The sequence below is a fragment of the Halichoeres trimaculatus genome, unplaced genomic scaffold, assembly GCF_033239565.1.
Source record: "Halichoeres trimaculatus isolate MK-OKI-2021-1 unplaced genomic scaffold, fHalTri1.1 fHalTri1_scaffold_64, whole genome shotgun sequence".
NCBI classification, from domain to species: domain Eukaryota; kingdom Metazoa; phylum Chordata; class Actinopteri; order Labriformes; family Labridae; genus Halichoeres; species Halichoeres trimaculatus.
In genome coordinates, this window is record NW_027437243.1 from 129,930 (window position 1) to 149,703 (window position 19,774).

A 19,774-nucleotide genomic window follows, 5' to 3' on the forward strand; every position below is an offset into this window, starting at 1 on the left:
ATGAAAAAATGATCAGAATATTTCTTTAATTACAAAATAAAGTCCAAATAGTTGTTGTTTTATGTCACTTCTTCGTGTTATTTATCTCTTTATAGTTATTACTGTTTAAAACATGATTCTTTGTATTGGATTGAACATTTATAAGGAAGCTATAATGTTAAGGACCATGTGTTTTAAGTTCCGACAAACAAACTCTGTTCAAATTGTAGTGAGGGTTATAATAACACCAAAATCTGTCATTTTGCTGCTGCTGTGACTCCTGAATTTCCCCTCGGCATAAATAAAATCTATTCTATTCTATTTCATTCTATTCTACTCTATTGACGTTGACACCAGTACAAAGCATGATATTTAAAACTCTTTGCAAACAACGCAACAGAATCAAGTCTTTTTATATTAGTGTTACAGAAACAGTCCCGAAGACGTGGCAGCACATTTGTGTGAATCTAACTGGGAAAGGCTTTAAGGAGGTTTGATTTTGACTGTTTATAGACCAACAGTTGTCAGCACAAAATAATAGAAATTTTACTTTAGAAAAATAAAAACCAGCTTTCTCACATAACTGTCGGTGTAATAAATAAATACAGATTACTGCTGACACACTTCTGTTCAGTAAGAGTAAAAACACAGAATGTCTCGGTAAAAAAGAACATATACCAAATTTATTCATATAAATGCAGTTAAAAAAGAAAGATAAACCAAAACCCAGTTAACTTTGGTAGTTTAAAGACTTAAATCGTCTCTCTTTCAACACAAATCTGAAGGACTACCTTGTTTTTGTTCAACTTCCAAGTATACATTCAAACAAAAGATGCGGGCAATGTCCGCAGCTGAAACTATCACAACTTAAAACTAAGAAACAGTCTTTTAACTTCAAATTCACATTGAGTTTCACACTCGGAAATGAAACTAAGATCCCCTTTCAGATTTATTATGATCAAAGACCTGTTTCACCTCAACGGATGATTTAAACTCTGTCAAACCTTCGAAAAAGTCACAGATCTTATCAAGAAAAGCCAGCACTGTCACATGGCCATCAGTGTAATCTGTCAAATAAATACAGATTACTGCTGACACGGTTCAGTAATAGTAAAAACACAGAATGTTTCGGTTAAAAAAAAAAGGGGGAAAAAAATCCTCTATCTATCATGTTACCTTCAGAGTTTAAAGTGTACTGTTACAGCAAAGCAGAGCTAGTCGATGCTAGTTTAAAACCGACATGCATTTGGAAGTATGCACCGTGTGTGAGCTGTTGTATAAAACGCTTGCGGACACCTCGGCTGAAAATATTACAGGGACGGACATATTTAATTGTAGTAAAGTAATATCTGTGGCGCATAACTCTACGCTACACAGGTATGAGCTCCTCAATCAATGTTTAGCTGTTTAGCGCTGTGCTGCAGCATGACCTAGCTTAAATATTAGCCGAAAACTGTGAAAACAGATGGAAAACTAGCTTGTGCTGCCACAGCAACGGCCTTGCGACCACCGAGGTCGTACGGCAGAAATTGTTCTGTTTAGTCACTTATACCAAATAAATTCACATAAATGCAGTAAAAAAAGAAGGATAAACCAAAACCGAGTTAACTTTGGCCGTTTAAAGACTTAAATCGTCTCTCTTTCAACACAAATCTTAAGGATTACCTTGTTTTTGTTCAACTTCCAAGTATAAATTTCAACACAACGATGCGGACAATGTCCGCAGCTGAAACTATCAAAGCTACAAGCTACAAAACAGTCTTTCAACTTGAAATTCACATCAGTTTTACAATCGGAAATGACATTAAGCATCTCTTTCAGATTTATTATGATCAAAGACCTGTGTCACCTCAACGGATGATTTAAACTCTGTCAAACCTTCAAAAAAGTCACAGATCTTATCAAGGAATACAAAAATTACATTAATGAAACACACAATATCACGCCTCTTCCGACTAAAAATGCATTTTATTGAGTTGTGCTTAAGCTAGCCAAGCTTTAGCAGGAAAATTTGCAACATACCTCCCCAAGTGCCTTGGTGAAAAAGGCGGAAGGAACGCCCAGCTTGATTTTATACCCCGATGGAATTAACAGATTCCAGAATTTATCTGCACCAATCAAATTCAGACGCAACCCGTGCGTCCCTGACGTTTTAACAATAATAAAAATAATTAAAAAAAAAAATATTAAAATGGGAAATAAAAGTCCAAATAATTAACTCTCCCATGCCTGCTCGACAGTTTAGAAAAATAATCCTTTTAGTTGTTTTTTTTTTTCAAATACTTGATTGTTTTCCAAAAGTTTCACTCTAGTGGTTTACATACGTCTGCGCTTTCAGCATAAACACGACTTGATGTAAAAACGAATCAAACTATAAATAATTATTATTAAATAAAATACAAACACAATTTTCACTGAGTAGAAATTGAGAGTTTTGATCCGCTAATTTAAATGCTGAAAGTGGGATGAGCGGCTCTCCTTCTTTGAACTCGGGATGAACGAAGCCCATCCCGACCGTTGGAGGGCAGCATGGAGCCGACTTTTCTTGTTAGCTGTGAAATAATGCTGGATGAAGAAGACTACATGAAACTATCAACACTTGGAGAAGAGAGCTGACACATGAGGTGAGGTGAGGTCACTGACATCTTTAACGTTGTTTAACTAACCGTGGAGTGAGCCAATACTTGAAAATCTGTTGTAAACACTGGCATTTCTAAGTGATAGAGCAAGGTTACGGCCTGAGCTGTTACTGTACACTACTTCTTTGTTTTGTTTTTAATCTAGTTTAAAGCATTTTTTTTTTCCATCCCTAGCAATCACTTATCAAGTTCTCCACCTCAGACAGATGGAGAGGCAGAAGATATGGAGCTAGGGTTAGACTCAAGTGGAAGGAAGTCCACCAATTTTAGCCAGATCGTTTTTACTGCTCTCATAAAATGAAGGAGCCTGTAAAGTGATGGTAGTGAATAAACATTAACAGAGGTTTGCTTTAAAGATTCAGTGTGTATTTATCAGAACAGGCTGAAGGCAGAACTTTCAGAAAATATAAGCAAGCATTTTTAAAAGAGTATGGTCTCCTAATCATAATACTACTACTACTACTACTAATAATAATAATAATAATGAATTTCCCTTCTGGGATTAATAAAGTATTTTTTATCTTTATCTTTATCTTTAATAAGAAATACGGTTCATCTGTAAACTGTGGGTGAGACTTTTATGTCCACACAAACAGCAGATCCCCTTCATGTTTCTACAGTCACACAGAGCACGCAAACTCCTGACATACTTACACATTTTTGTATTCAGAACAAAATGCACTGACTGAAAAAATTTCTAAAGCCAGAACTTTCATTTTGCACATTATAATATTTGTAATTATTATTATTTTTTAATTATTATCTGTGATAAAGCTTTGACTTAAAAAATGTCTTCACTTTTCTCAGAATTTATTACATTTTTTTTGGTAACGATGTCTTTCGTCTCCCATTGTGACTTTTTTTTAATCATTTTTGATTTTTGATTTTTTTTCTTTGGGTCTTGTATTTAACGGTTTTAAAAATGTATATATTCATCGTACTTTTAATCTCTTAAATTTGACATCTTAAAATTTACAATTTCATGATTTCAATTTTTGGATTGTACAACTTCTGAAGATGCCAAGCCAATGCTTTAAGGCACTGAGATGCTACACCTGGATAACAACTGAGGCGCTCCTGTTGGCTTTTTGATGGATGAAACTCCAGGTTTTGTTTGCTTTTTCAATGATCAGTCCATTTGTTTGACAAAGCAAACGGTTAACTTGTGTAATACACTTACCAAATGTTTGTTCACCCTTCTGCATCACCATGGTGCCTCACCGCACAGCGGTCAAAAACTGTTTGACCCTTCCGGGTGAAACACTTAACCGCACTAACAAGGTCCTACCCTCATAAAGACTTTCACCCTTGATGAGCTCAGTTACAAACAAACATGAATGTAAACAAACCATTCATAATCTGATCCTACAACTATGAGTTGACTAAATAAGATTTTGTGTTGTTATAGTGCCTATGTTATTATTACTTCTTTATACCAAGGTTCTTTATTTCTTTAATCGTTTGGGGTGGGGGGCTCAGGCCGAAGTTTTAGGATTGTTGTGAATTAACTTTATTACCCAGGAACCTTTGCTGTAAATGATGCTTTAGTTGTTTACTGCAGTGTGTTTACGTTGTTCTTTTTGCTGCAGGAGTCTCCAGATTACACCAGTGTCCAGGAGCTGAAGTATTAGACCTGGTCATAAGTGAAGCGTTGCGCCTCTACCCTCCAGGGTTCAAGTAGATCAGATAGATGGACCACGACCGCACATTGAACGGACAACTGGTCCCTAAAGGTGTGACGATGGAGTTCCCAGCAGGCTTCCTTCACTATGACCAGGAGCACTGGCCGGAGCCGGAGAAGTTCATCCCTGAGCGGTGAGAGGATGCTCTGTAGGCTCAGTCTGTGTGTGTGTGTGTGTGTGTGTGTGTGTGTGTGTGTGTGTGTGTGTGTGTGTGTGTGTGTGTGTTTTTCAGCTCAGTATTTGAAGTCCTGTCAGACCAGCCCGTCTGGCACCAACAACCTGTCCACATTCAAAGTTTGTGCCATGTGATTGGCTGATTAGATATTTGTGTTAACGAGTAGCTGAAGTTTTGCCTTGTCAAAAAATGGCCACCTCCTACCAGGGGCGCGTTGTTCTTTTGGGACGGGCCAATTGGTGTAGTCGGCGGAGGGGGACTTAAGTCTGGGTTCCCCGGGACCCAGTGGAGAGCAGGGCTGGGGTGGGTTCTCCGGGACCCGCCGGAGAGCAAGGCCCCGAGGGAGAGCGGGGGCTAAAGGGGTGGTTGCCAGGGGTGGGAGACTTGGCCCCGACCCGGGTCCGTAGGGTTGGGCCGGGGTGGCCGGGCTGGCTGGGGTGCTTAGGGTTCTCCGGGACCCGCCGGAGAGCAAGGCCCCGAGGGAGAGCGGGGGCTAAAGGGGTGGCCGCCCGGGGTGGGAGACTTGGCCCCGACCCGGGTCCGTAGGGTTGGGTTAGGGTTGGGCCGGGGTGGCCGGGCTGGCCGGGCTGGCCGGGCTGGCTGGGGCGCTTAGGGTTCCCCGGGACCCGCCGGAGAGCAAGGCCCCTGGGGGAGAGAGGGGGCTGGAGGGAAGCTGCCAGCGGCGTGAGACTAGGCCCCCGACCCCACCTAGGGTTGGGCAGGGGCCTGCGGGCGGGCGGGCGGGCTGGCTGGGGTGCGCGGGTTACGTTCATTCTCACTAAGCTCACTGTACAAATCAACCAACAACTTCACACATTGTCTTTCTTCTCTACAAAAACAAGCCGCAAAGTCAAATCACTCATGGATTAACAACGCCTTCGAGTCATCTTTGCTGCCTTTTTTAAGCTGTCGCATCCTTGTCTATGTCATTTTGTCTATTTCTCTCAGCCATCTCACACTTGCCATGTTTTCTTAGCCGTGCAGGACCCATCATGCCCCAGGGAACATGCCCCAGAGGACATCCCCGTGTGTCTCAATCACTCTCGAAATCACCTCCAGCTGGACCACCTGGATCTTTACCTCATACATTTCCCTCTTGGTTTAAAGCTACACTGACACATACACACAAGTGGAACAGAGCTAAACTTTCACTTTAATCTGACCTTATTATCTGCATTAACCCACGAGGAGTGCCATTCTGGACACTCTAGAGCAGGGATGTCAAACTGGTGGCATGGAGGGCCAAGAGGCTGCAGCTATTCTTTCCAACCAACAACTCTACCAGCTGATTTCACTCATTACCTCACCTTCAAGCAGAGAGCAGGGACTAATCAGACAAATCAGCTGCTGGAGTTCTTGTTTGGAAGGAAAACCTGCAGCCTCTTGGCCCTCCATGCCACCAGTTTGACATCCCTGCTCTAGAGCTTTCCGTACTAAGAAAAAAGATCCTGTCTAGCTGCCCAAACCTTCCAAAGCAAACTAAAAGCATTACAGGAGAATGAAAACTCTTTAGGCTGATACATCCTAAGTCTCCTGATGTGTTTACCTGCAAGTTCAAAGCTTTTCTGTTGGTCTTTAGTGTTTTTTTGTCAGCTTATTTTTTTAGCCTTTTCCCCTTTATTACAGATCAGGACTCCAGGGCTGGAGTAAGAAATGTAGCGAGTGATGTCAGGAACAGAAATCAATTCAAGCGGCTCACATCAAATGAAACAGAGAAGATGGACCAGGACGGGGATTCAGGGGCGCTGCTGGCTCAGGTTGTCTGCTCTATTTCACAATAAAACACCACCCACAGACTCTGGCTGGTTAGTCAGACCAGGGGATCCTGAACTTTTCTCTCAGTGAACATCATAACAGTGGTACCAGAGACCAGTGACCCCCTGCTGGGGGAGGACACCAGCAGACCCATCCAAAAACCATTCTGTCTGCATGCACATCAATAAACTCCTGTTCAATTCTGTTTTGTTTTTTTTTTCACAACAGTGAATAAAATCTTCATTTGTAAATAGTTTTGAATGTAGAATTCATTTCTGAGCCTATAAAACACCACTGAACTCAAATCAAACTGTCCTCTCAACTATGAGCCTCATTTCTGCTTTTCTTTACAGAAAATGGGCCACCAGCTTTTCCCAGAGAAGGATGGAGAGTTACTGACCTGTGACATAGACTATGAAGATGTATGGAGGGTAAGCAAACTCTGTGTGTGTGTGTGTGTGTGTGTGTGTGTGTGTGTGTGTGTGTGTGTGTGTGTGTGTGTGTGTGTGTGTGTGTGTGTGTGTGTGTCTGTGTCTGTGTTCCGCACTCTACTGGCAACTTTAGAGGACTGCAACAGTCAGCCTCGAGGTTTCATGTAGAGATGGAATATGGATGCGATATAGACTCCTAATTTGCATCGTTTGCAGCTGTTCTTCTCTGTTTATGTTGAAGCCAAAGTGTTTTAGGACAAACCAGAGTTTTGTACCTTTTTTATTTACAGAAAGAAAACAATCAAGGCTTTATTTGCACGTTTTTCTGTATTTATTCAAATCATTGATCATTTTCTGTTCTACACACACATTTACACAAGTAAGCACACATATGTTTCCTCATATGACTGTCATGTTATGACTGTGATTAAAAATCATCATTGAAATTGTTAGTAAGTGATGAATAAAAAGTAAAACTTGTACCACTGTTCTCTGACTCTCTCCACAGGGTTTTTTTTAAGCAGCAGAATGAACACTCGGCACATCCGCAACATCCAAAATGACTGTTCAAACATTTCTTATCGAGGGTCCAAGTAAAAACCAGGAAAAGCTTCTGTCAGCGCACGTTTGGGTTTTGATCAGGGTGAGTTGAGCAGCTTCCCCAGCAGGGTGGTGAGTGCATTAACAGGAACACTCACATGTGCTCACTGGCTCTTCTAACGGCAAACATAAGCTTTGACGCTGTGTCGCTAACAGGGTCTCTGCTCGTACTCTTTGCAGGCTTTTCACTCTGCCACCAAACCTACGACCCAGTGTCTGCTCATGTTGAGGAACGAGCGCTGGAAGAGAGTGTGGAGCATCCTGTATATAAAGTGGACAGCGTGGCCATTTTAACTCGTTCTTCCTTCCTCTCTGTGGAGAAGCACAAAACACAGGCCCAAAAAACAGTGTCGGCTCCCATAAACATCTGATTTGTGAAATAAGGAACAAGTAGGGCTGTGCTATTTCTGTTACCCGGAATCCCAATTATACAACATGAGAAGTCATCCTAAAAGAGTAAGGACAAATCTTGGCATTCAGCTCAAACTCTGCTAAATGTACAGAAACAGCGGTGAACCTCCACAAACAAGAAGCACCTTATTCTGAGGTGTCTGAGAAAAACTCCATGTGTCCAAGCTTTGATGACTTTTCAATGATACTACTACTACTACTACCACTACTACTACTACTACTACTACTACTACTACTACAACAACTAATACTACTACTACTACTACTGCTACTACTACTACTACTACTACTACTACTACTACTACAACAACTAAGACTACTACTACTACAACAACTAATACTACTACTAGGCTTCTACTACTACTACTACTACTACTACTACTACTACTGCTACTACTACTACTACTTATTATAATAATAATAATAAAAAAAATAAAAATTGGGTCAACATAGCACTTTTCTTTTTTGGTCAGTTTTTGTTTGTTTGGAAAGGCACATGTGACATAACGTTCCTTTGGGGAAAGGGTACAGTATGCAGTAAACATTCCACACGTGGTTATGAAAATGATCATTGCCAATCCTTAGTTTTAATAGATTTAACAACAAGGAGAAGAGGTGAGCGGAGGAGGGGTCTGGCTCCGTTTCTTAACTTATCTGGAATAAGACACATCCAAATTTTGACCTTTGCATCAACCTAAACCCAAACCCAAACCAGGTAGGTGGATTCACAATAAACAAAACCTGGTCAGATTACAGAGATTACGGGTTTCACGTAGTTTGTCCAAAATGACCAAGTCCTGAAAAAGGATTCCCTTTGACCCTTCAGAGAAAATGACCACCTCTCAAGACTGTAAATGTCCTGTACAATATCAAGCCACTTTTCCATTGTAGGTGCCTGGGCTTTTAACCACTTTCTGGTGATTGTCTTTTTGCTTGCTGCCAAAAGCACAGCCAGCAGCTTTTTGTCTCTCAGAGTCCAGTTTTCAAAAGAAAAATCTCCCAAATACAGGGCTTCCAACTTAACAGGAACGTCCTCAGTAAAGATATTGCTCCACAGCTGCTCCCAAAACGCTTTGATCCATTGACAACTCCAAGAAATAGGACAGTGATTTGCATCTTTTGTCCCACAGAGTCTCCAGCAGGTGTCTCCACTGTTCTGAAGTTTTCCCTGGGCTGGGGTTACCAAAAAAATCTACCTATGTTTTTCCCACAGAATTCCCTCCATGTGTTGGAGGTTGAGGCCATCCATCGTAACTTCAAATGTTTTCCCAGCTTTCAGTTGAAATGCATATGTTTCCCTCCTTCTCCCACTCATTTCCTATATAGTTTGTATCACCCTGATTAGATAGCAAAGTACCATCATATAGTTTAGAAATGAGCTTTGTACTTAGCGTGAGCCTGTTTCAACACAGATAGAAACACACTGAGGAATTCTCAATCAGATTTTTCCCACTTGTCTTTCAAGTTTTGATTCAAATAAGTTCTAACCTGTCAATATCGCTGGAAGTCCTCTTTTTCTAAACCATGAGATTTTTCAAGTTCCTCAAAACTCTGAAACATCCCTTTCTGAATAAAAGTGTAACAGGTGGTCAAGCCTTTTGAGAGCCAAGCCCCAAATCTGCCATCAATCCTATTTGACTCTAAGGCTCAAGTATTTGAGTCCCATTCCCTAACCCACATGTTTTGGTGATCCTTTTCCAGGAAGATAAAACTGTGAGGAACACAGTTCAATCAGATAGGGCTCCGTTAATCTTTATTTTAGCTCTTGGTTTATTGTATAAAGCAGCAATTACATCAATTAGAGCAGTGCTTCCCAATCCTGGTCCTGGGGGACCCCCCTGCCCTGCACGTTTTAGATGTTACCCCACTCCAGCACACCTGATTCAAATGAATGGCTCGTTATCCGGCTCCAGCAGGGCTTGATGACGAGCTGATCATTTGAATCAGGTGTGTTGGAGTGGGGAACATAAAAAACATGCAGGGCAGGGGGTCCCCAGGACCAGGATTGGGAAACACTGCATTAGGCTCTGGTGGAATCCAAATTTAGGCATTACTTTATATTAAAAGGTCCACATGACCCAGTCAAATGCCTTCTCTGCATCCAAACTCAGCACAAGGGTTTCTAATCTTTGTTGCATTGAACGGTCCAGAACATGTCAAGTTTTCCTGAGTCTGTCTCTGTCTGATAGACTCCATTCTAGTCCACTTTTTTCGTAGCCTAAATTGACCTCTTCATTTAAGGCTACTTCTTAAAGTAGACCTAATGCACACCTTGATTTGAAGCCTAGCTCAAATTGACCTCTTCATTCTGGACCACTTCTGCCACATTCATAAGATGTGCTCCACAAACAAAGACTCATTCATGTCATTGTCACATTGAGCTGGTGTATTGAGCTATTATTGTGGCAAAATGATGTGTGTGTGGGTCAATGCATCCACGAATATGTGAACTGATCCACAAATGTGTGGACCGATTCACAAATCTGTCAAATATTTACAAATGTGTGCACAAATCCACAAATGTTTAAACTGATTCACAAATAAAAATGTAGTCTGAGATGGCTGAAAAGTCTCAATTTTTTTTTTTTGTTTGTCTTACAAGAGCTAAAAATCCACACAAATCATCAGATACAACTGAGGCAGTGTGGATTGCTAAGTGGCTGAGGCGTGGTGCTACAATGATAGCTCCATACCTGGCAGCCTGCGCCTGGGAGCCTGAGCTCAGGGCAAAGTAATCCGCCTCTCACAGACGGATTCTTTCTCATTTGCAGATCACTGGCCCGGCAGGACTGTAGCAAACATCACGTGCACACAGACAGTCCATCGGGAGGCCCGCCTCAGTCGTAATGATGACAATAATGATGGGATTTGAAAAATACCCAGACTTTTCAGCCATTTAAGACCATCCATTTATTTGTAAAGCAGTTTAAACATTTCTGGATTGGCAAAGACATTTGTGGATATTTGACACATTTGCAAATCTGTTTACACCTTTGTGTAATCAAACATTTGGGATGCATTTACACACGCTAATCATTTTGTTACAATAATAGCTCCATACTGGTGCAAATACTGATCATTTTATGGCTTTTGGCAAAGTATGTTTTGGGGGTTTGTATTGCCACATTATGTAATAACGCCCCATGATGTAATAATCTGATTAATTTTCAATTCACTATGTAATAACGCTGCATTTTGGTCTAGAATTTTTGAGCGCAGTGCATAGTAAACTCCTCTGCATTATGTAATACATTCTGACACCGCGCATCCATCAGTAAATACAAAATGCAGGCGTTGCACTTTTTGATGAAGAAAATGTAAGAATTATGTGCATTATGTAACAAACCACCAAAATGGATGTCTTTATTAGGAAAAAAAAACAGATCATCAAAAAGATATTGACTTAGAGAAAGCAGCATGAGGGGCAAATATAATTTCATTAGAAAAACTAGTGATGACGCCTCATTGGTCAAATCTAAATCAAACTCCAGTGACTGGCACCAAGCGCCAGGAGCGTCAGGGGGCATCAGGTGTTGGCAGGCCATTTGGGTACCTCTCAGCCAGCCCCCCAGGCAGCCACACTTAGCCCCGGACCGCCTGGACCACGGGGACCACCGGGACCACGGGGACCACGGGGACCACCGGGACCACCTCTCGGCCCTGGGTGACTTCTGCACCTCTCGGCCCTGCGCACCCACACTTAAGCACCCCCCCTCTGCTGACTACACCACACAACCACGGCCCCAAAAGACCTTGCGCCCTAAAATTCCTATCATTTCAGTTTTACCCGTTGCTAGGTGCCTTGCCCACCTCTCAGCCCTCCAGGCACCCACACCTACAATATATTTCTGATGGTATAACATTTTTTTTTTTTTTTTAATTTGAGATATCTATTTGGCTGGTTTGTTGCATAATGCACCTAATTCTTATATTTTCTTGATATAAAAAAAATACAACACCTGCATTTTGTAATGACTGATGCAATATGTCTGAATGTACTACATAATGCAGCAAAGTTTATCACATACATTTAAAACACTATAAAACAAAATGTGTCAGATTATTACAAAATGCTGTTTTTTACAAAATGAATTGAAAATGTATTACAGTATTACAGCACGGGGCGTTATAACATGATGTGGCACCACAGGTTCATTGGTAAAGAGGTTCATGGGTGTGGGGGGAAATGGGGTGTGCTTGAACTGGGCAGTGTGTGTGTGCTTGAGGAACTGGGCAGTGTGTGTGTGTGCTTGAGGAACTGGGAAGTGTGTGTGTGTGTGCTTGAGGAACTGGGCACAGTGTGTGTGTGCTTGAAGAACTGGGTAGTGTGTGTGTGTGCTTGAGGAACTGGGCAGTGTGTGTATGCTTGAGGAACTGGGCAGTGTGTGTGTGCTTGAGGAACTGGGCAGAGTGTGTGTGCTTGTGGAACTGGGCAGTGTGTGTGTGCTTGAGGAACTGGGCAGTGTGTGTGTGCTTGTGGAACTGGTTCTGAGCTTTTATCCACAGTTTTCAGACTCAGTCAGTTTCTTCAGTTTGAAACGTTTTCCTCGGCCTTGGGAAAACTCTTCCACACGGCACTGAAGAGGCTGGAGTACACAGAGAGCGTGTAGCCACTTTACACGGGTCAGGGTGAACTGTTTCCCAGAGTACCAGCTGCTCAAACTGGGTGTAGCATCCCGATCTTCTGCTGCAGCAGGATCTACAGTGCCCAGACCTCTGGGGCTGAACCCTGGTTCTGTTTGCTGCTCTAGATCTGGATCACCTGCGGAGATCATGACTCTGGAGTCACATGACACACAATATCTTGTTGACAGCACACCATGCAAAAGAACACTCACCTGTTGGGAGTGAAAGTACACTCACAGGTTTCACAGGTTTGTCTGTCAGGTGTTTGTTATACGTCACCTCACTTCATTTCGTGTCTCCACTTCCCTCCTTTGTTTCTCTGTAGATGGACACCTTGGGACAGAAGCAGAAAGCAGCAGTAAAAGCTCCTTTGCAGTGTAACACACGTGAACCTGGCCGATGGACAGGAAATGAGCGCCTCAGTGTTGGCGAGGCAGCTACGATCAATCAGATAAAACCAGAGAGGAATGAAAAGAGAGGAGGAATGGCTTTGTAGCTGTCAGTTCACAGGCTTTAAATATGAAGGCTTACACTTCCATGGATACAACACCTGAGTTTGAGCTGTTTGGGCGTCTGTGGAAGAAAACTTTCAGGGAGCATCAGCAGCACACGTACACCGATCCAGACAACACGTTGCATGTCATACCTGCATTTACTGCAGCGTTTGCATTCACTGGAACAGTCGTGGCCGTAAGCTCAAGTGGTTTGTGGTAACGCTGCACTGAAGCCCGCTCTGGTCCCAGCTCAGGACCCGACATTGCACCCACTTGATGAGTTTGAAAGAGCTCAACCGTCGTCGCTCAGTGTTTTTTTGATGCACTGATGCTCCGGTAGTGTTTTCCACGCTGGCTGACGGCTGTTGGTGCTGATAGTTTGGGCTTTTCCTGAAGCGGGCGGTATGGTGTTGTACTGCGGGTCCATCCCTGTGTTTTTCATCCACTCAGGAGCCTTTGAGGCAGGTGACAGCCAGTGGGAGACAAGATGCCGTACTTTGAGGCCTTTCCTCACAACATTTGATTTTCTTCAAATGAGAACTTACCTCAAATAGGCGCTGACAATGTTTCCTACATTGTGGTTTAGAGCGCCTGTGCTCAGGTTGTTCTTTTGTCTCTGTGTCAGGGACATCTGCTCTCACAAGTTTGACCTTTTCAGGTTGTTTGACTGTGTATCTTTGTCATTTTCAAATTGGCTGTGAATGGATCACTGCACTATATCATATTGGAGTGTTAAATCACACACTTCTTCTGTTTGATGCTTCTTGCTTTTTGTTGCTTTGCCTAATTTTAGCCCGCCACCACCCCCCCTCATCGGAGGACAAATAACTTTATTCCATGCTACGCTTTCAGACCGTCTCTTTTCCTCATCCAATCACTAAGTCCTATTTTGAAAGTATTTGTTTCCAGACTCATATTTATTAAGATGGAAATTTATCTCGTCAGATCATGACAGTCATCATTTATTTAGAACTATTTTAGAACTACCTATGATCATGTGTCCTATGATCTTTGAATAATTGATCATTTCTTAACATTGTATTTTAATTTATTTACATGTTATTTGATTGTGTGTGTGTCTCAGCACACACTGCAGCTTTCCTTCCAGTTTTTTTGTTGTTGTTGTTGGTTTTTTATTTTTGGCCCGCCACCACCCCCCCTCATCGGAGGACAAATAACTTTATTCTATATTTAAAGAACTATTTCAGAAAAGAGCTGAGTCTGGTCAAACTATTTTTTTATTCATTGTCCACATGATTTAATAGCTGTTTACATTAAACTAGATGAAATTTGTTTAGAAAAACACTGGCTGTAAAATTTTGATTTGGATGACACCTGAACAAGCTCTGTTCATCTATTTCAAATTAGATTAGCAGATTATTAGCTGAACTGATAATTGTGTTGGACACACACAACAATTAACTTTGATTTTTTCTCTGAACTTTTACCCTGCCACCACCCCCCCTCATCGGAGGACAAAGTACTTTGTTCTACATTAAAGACACTAGTTTGGAAGTTGTCAAACTAGTTGTTTTTAAAGTTTAAATGATTCCTAGAAAAAAAAATTGTGTGTGTCATCCAATCTTTAGCTTTTACCCTGCCACCACCCCCCCTCATCGGAGGACAAATAACTTTCTTCTACTTTAAAAGAACTATTCAGAGTCTAACTTTTTTTGCCTGTTTTTTTTTTTCTTGTTATCAGGATAATTATTGTGATTTTGGAGACTACTCTATTAAACGTAATTTAAACACTTTTTACTGGACAACACATTAGCTTTAACCATCTTATCAAGATATCAAGTAAAATGTTATAGGAAAAATAACTATAATTTTGTGTGTGATGTCCAACCTTTTACTTTTACCCTGCCACCACCCCCCCTCATCGGAGGACAAATAACTTTCTTCTACTTTAAAAGAACTATTTAGAGTCTGTCTTTTAAATTAACTATTTGTTTAATTAATTCATTTATTTTTTGTTATTGAGATGATAATTGTGATTAAAAAAGTGATAAAAAATAAACTAAAAACCTATTATTGGACAACACATAAGCTTTAACTATCTAATCAAGTATCATTTAATGAAATGTTTGAATTTAAAGGGTAATAAAATTTTGTGTTTGTTGTCCAACCTTTTACTTTTACCCTGCCACCACCCCCCCTCATCGGAGGACAAAGTACTTTCTTCTACTTTAAAAGAACTATTTAGAGTCTGACTTTTAAATTAACTATTTGTTTAATTTATTCATTTATTTTTTTGTAATTGAGATGATAATTGTGATTAAAAAAGTGATAAAAAATAAATGAACTAAAAACCTATTATTGGACAACACATAAGCTTTAACTATCTAATCAAGTATCATTTAGTGAAATGTTTGAATTTTAAGGGTAATATAATTTTGTGTGTGTTGTCCAACCTTTTACTTTTACCCTGCCACCACCCCCCCTCATCGGAGGACATATAACTTTCTTCTACTTTAAAAGAACTATTTAGAGTCTGACTTTTTTTTTGCCTGATTTTTTTTCTTGTTCTTTGGATAATTATTTTAATTTTGGGAACTTTTTTGAACATCATTTAAATACCTTTTATTAGACAACACACAATCTTTAACTTATCCAATCAAGCATCATTTAATGAAATGTTTGAATTGAAAGAATAATATAATTTTATGTGTGTGTGTGTGTGTGTGTGTGTGTGTGTGTGTGTGTGTGTGTGTGTGTGTGTGTTGTCCAACCTTTTACTTTTACCCTGCCACCACCCCCCCTCATCGGAGGACAAATAACTTTCTTCTACTTTATACCTACTTTAAAATAACTATTCTAGGGTTTTTTATGTTTTTATTTTTCTCTAATTTAAATGATTTTTGAAAGTAGTTTAACTGTTTAAATGTTTTGTGTGTTTTTAGTTTTTTTTTATGAAGTGTGTGTGTGTGTGTGTGTATGTGTGTGTGTGTGTGTGTGTGTGTGTGTGTGTACTAAATAATGCAAATACTTACCAAACACTTACCTCTTCTCCTTGGCTGAGTTCATCCTGGAGTCCTCACCCCGTCTTGCGGCTTATCTTCTCCTCCAGGTTTCTCTGCTTCTTCTGCAGCTTCATCCTCTTGGACTGTTGCTTCCGTAAGCGCATCTCCTTGTCGGCAGGATCAGGATCCTCTGAAAGAAACCAAATATTCAAGGTGACTTTTGAGTGAAGCTGAGAGATTGTCTCTTATTTGACAGATTTTTGATCAAATCAAATCTTTTTTTTAAAAGAGAAATTTAAAAACAAGGTTTGAAAGTTGCTTTCTTACCCCTGGCCTGGATCTTGGCCTCCTTCTTCTCACTCCTGGTGATGTTCTTGAGGACCCGGTCCCTCTGGAGCTCCAGGAGGCGCAGTTTCAGTTTTGAAAACTGGCTCTCATTTTGAAGAGGTTGATGACTTTTCTCTTCCTCCTGTTCCCCAGAGTGTGCCTGTCCTCTACGTTTCTCCTCCTGCTCCCGCAGCACCCTCCTTCTTCTTTCCCTTATCCACCTGCTCTCCGTCATCTCCCGCTTGTCCGCCCACACCGCATCTTTCCATTTCTCCTCTTCCTCCTCATATGGGCTTGGTTCCTCCTCGGTCTCTTCGTCCCCGTCACCTAGTTTCAGGACCACTAGCCACCCTGCCTCCTCCCACTGTCTCTGCTTTTCAAGTCTCACCCTTTTTTCCTCTTCCTCCAGCCTCAGTCTCTCCCTCTCAAGTCTGGCTCTTTTCTCCTCTTCCTCCTCATCTGTTGTGAATGTCTGTACCTCCGTCTCTGCGTCCTCGTCACGTATTTTCAGGACCACTAGCAACCCTGCCTCCTCCCACTGTCTCTGCTTTTCAAGTCTCACCCTTTTTTCCTCTTCCTCCAGCCTCAGTCTCTCCTTCTCAAGTCTGGCTCTTTTCTCCTCTTCCTCCAGCCTCAGTCTCTTCTTCTCAAGTCTCAGTCTTTTCTCCTTTTCCTCCTCATCTGGTCTGATTATCTGTACCTCCGGCTCTTCCTCCTCGTCATCTACTCTCAGGACCCGTGCCAACAGTCTCTCCTTCTCCTTCTCCTTCTCAAGTTTCACTCTTTTCTCTTCTTCCTCTAGCCTCAGTCTCTCCTTCTCTTCCTCTGCTCTAAGTCTCTTCTCCTCCTCCTGTCTTTCTCTCTGCCTCCTGGTCTTCTCCATAAGAGCTTTTCTCTCCTCTTCCTGCTTTTGTTTTTCTCTCTCCTCCCTCAATCTCAGTCTCAGTCTCTCCTTCTCCTCATTCTGGTTTGGTGGTCTCTCCTCTTCCTGCTCCTGTTTCAGTTTCCTATTCTTTTCCTGTTTTCGTCTCTCCCCCTGTCTCCAGCACTGCTCCGCCTCCTGTAACAGTCTTTCTAAATCCTCCTCCTCCTCTAGTCTCAGTTTCTCTTCCTCCTCCCGTTTTCTCTCCCTTCTCCTCCTTCTGTTCTCCATCATCTCTTGTCTTTCAATGACTTCCTTGTCCTGTCTCTGTCTCCTCTCCTCCTTCTCTTTTAATAACTCCTCTTTCAGTGTCAGTCTCTCCTCTTTCAGTGTCAGTCTCTCCTCCTTCTGTGTCAGTCTCTCCTCCTCCTCCTCCTCCCGTATCAATTTGTCCACTTGATCCTCTTGCATCTGTGTCTCCTCCTCATCCTGAATCAATCTCTCCTCCTCCTCTCGTATTAGTTTGTCCACTTGGTCCTCTTGCATCTGTGTCTCCTCCTCCTCACGAATCAGTTTCTCCTCCTCCTCTCGTATCAGTTTGTCCACTTCGTCCTCTTGCATCTGTTTCTTCTCCTCCTCCTGCTTGCGTTTTTCTATCTCCTCCTTCAGTCTCAGTCTCTCATTCTCCTCCTTCATTCTTAGTTTTTCATTCTCCTCCTCCTCTTTCAGTCTCTGTCTCTCCTCCTCTTCCTTCTTTAGTCTCAGTCTCCTCTCTCTTCTTCTTCTTCTCTCCATACTTACCTGTTTGTCTCTTTCCTCCTGCTCCAGTCTGAGTCTCTCCTCCTCCTCCTCTAATCTGACTCTCTCCTCCTCCTGCTCCAGTCTGAGCCTCTCCTCCTGCTCCAGTCTGAGCCTCTCCTCCTGCTCCAGTCTGAGCCTCTCCTCCTGCTCCAGTCTGAGCCTCTCCTCCTCCTCCTGCTCCAGTCTAAGTCTCTCCTCCTCCTCCTCCTCCAGTCTGAGTCTCTCATGCTCCTGTCTCAGTCTCCTTTCTTTCCTTCTTCTCCTTCTCTCCATACTTACCTGTTTGTCTCTTTCCTCCTGCTCCAGTCTGAGCCTCTCCTCTTCCTCCTGCTCCAGTCTGAGCCTCTCCTCTTCCTCCTGCTCCAGTCTGAGCCTGTCCTCCTCCTCCAGTCTCAGTCTCCTTTCTTTCCTTCTTCTCCTTCTCTCCATACTAACCTGTTTGTCTCTTTCCTCCTGCTCCAGTCTGAGCCTCTCCTCTTCCTCCTGCTCCAGTCTGAGCCTCTCCTCTTCCTCCTGCTCCAGTCTGAGCCTCTCCTCTTCCTCCTGCTCCAGTCTGAGCCTCTCCTCTTCCTCCTGCTCCAGTCTGAGCCTGTCCTCCTCCTCCAGTCTCAGTCTCCTTTCTTTCCTTCTTCTCCTTCTCTCCATACTAACCTGTCTGTCTCTTTCCTCCTGCTCCAGTCTGAGTCTCTCGTCCTCCTCTAATCTGAGTCTCTCGTCCTCCTCTAATCTGAGTCTCTCCTCCTCCTCTAATCTGAGTCTCTCGTCCTCCTCCTGCTCCAGTCTGAGTCTCTCCTCCTCCTCCTCCTGTCTCAGTCTCCTTCCTTTCCTTCTTCTCCTTCTCTCCATACTAACCTGTCTGTCTCTTTCCTCCTGCTCCAGTCTGAGTCTCTCGTCCTCCTCTAATCTGAGTCTCTCGTCCTCCTCTAATCTGAGTCTCTCCTCCTCCTCTAATCTGAGTCTCTCGTCCTCCTCCTGCTCCAGTCTGAGTCTCTCCTCCTCCTCCTCCTGTCTCAGTCTCCTTCCTTTCCTTCTTCTCCTTCTCTCCATACTTACCTGTTTGTCTCTTTCCTCCTCCTCTAATCTGAGTCTCTCCTCCTGCTCCTTCTCCTCCTCCAGTCTGAGTCTCTCATGCTTCTCCTCCTCCTCTAATCTGAGTCTCTCGTCCTCCTCCTGCTCCAATCTGAGTCTCTCCTTCTCCTCCTCCCCCTCCTCTAATCCGGCCATCTCCTCCTCCTCCTGCTCCAATCTGAGTCTCTCCTTCTCCTCCTCCTCCTCTAATCCGGCCATCTCCTCCTCCTCCTGCTCCAATCTGAGTCTCTCCTTCTCCTCCTCCTCCTCTAATCCGGCCATCTCCTCCTCCTCCTGCTCCAATCTGAGTCTCTCCTTCTCCTCCTCCTCCTCTAATCCGACCATCTCCTCCTCCTCCTGCTCCAATCTGAGTCTCTCCTTCTCCTCCTCTAATCTGACTATCTCCTCCTCCTCCTGCTCCAGTCTGAGTTTCTCCTCCTTGTCCTCCTCTAATCTGAGGCTCTCCTCCTCCTCCTCCTTCAGTCTCTCCTTCTCCCCCAGTCTCAGTCTCTCCTCCTCCTTCAGTCTCAGTCGCTCCTTCTCCTTCAGTCTCAGGTCCTCCTCCTCCAGTTTCACTCTCACCTCCTCCTTCATTCTTATTCTCTTCTTTGCCTCCTTAAGTCTCTGGCTCTCCTCCTCCTCCTCCTCCTCCAGTTTCAGTCTCTCTTCCTTCAACAGTTTCAGTCTCCTCTTTGCCTCCTTTAATCTCAGTCCTTCCTCCTCCTCCTCCAGTTTCAGTCTCTCCTCCTTCATCAGTTTCAGTCTCCTCTTTGCCTCCTTTAATCTCAGTCCCTCCTCCTCCTCATCCAGTTTAAGTCTCTCCTCCTCCTTCAGCCTCAGTCTTTCCTCTTCCACTTTTAGTCTCAGTCCCTCCTCCTCCTCCTCCAGTTTCAGTCTCTCCTCCTTCATCAGTTTCAGTCTCCTCTTCGCCTCCTTTAATCTCAGTCCCTCCTCCTCCTCA

The 19,774-nt window shown here is 42.9% G+C and overlaps 1 protein-coding gene across 1 annotated transcript; it reads right to left on the minus strand.

The window, feature by feature from the left end:
- Nucleotides 1-15,767: 15,767 nt before the first annotated feature.
- On the minus strand, nt 15,768-18,792 carry LOC141786705 (uncharacterized). Its single transcript, XM_074665250.1, has 3 exons — nt 18,025-18,792; nt 16,083-17,952; nt 15,768-15,945 (listed from the first exon to the last, which is right to left on the minus strand). The coding sequence occupies exons 1-3, from the start codon at nt 18,790-18,792 to the stop codon at nt 15,830-15,832; spliced, it is 2,754 nt and encodes a 917-aa protein (XP_074521351.1). The 3' UTR covers nt 15,768-15,829.
- Between the last annotated feature and the right edge of the window lie 982 nt (nt 18,793-19,774).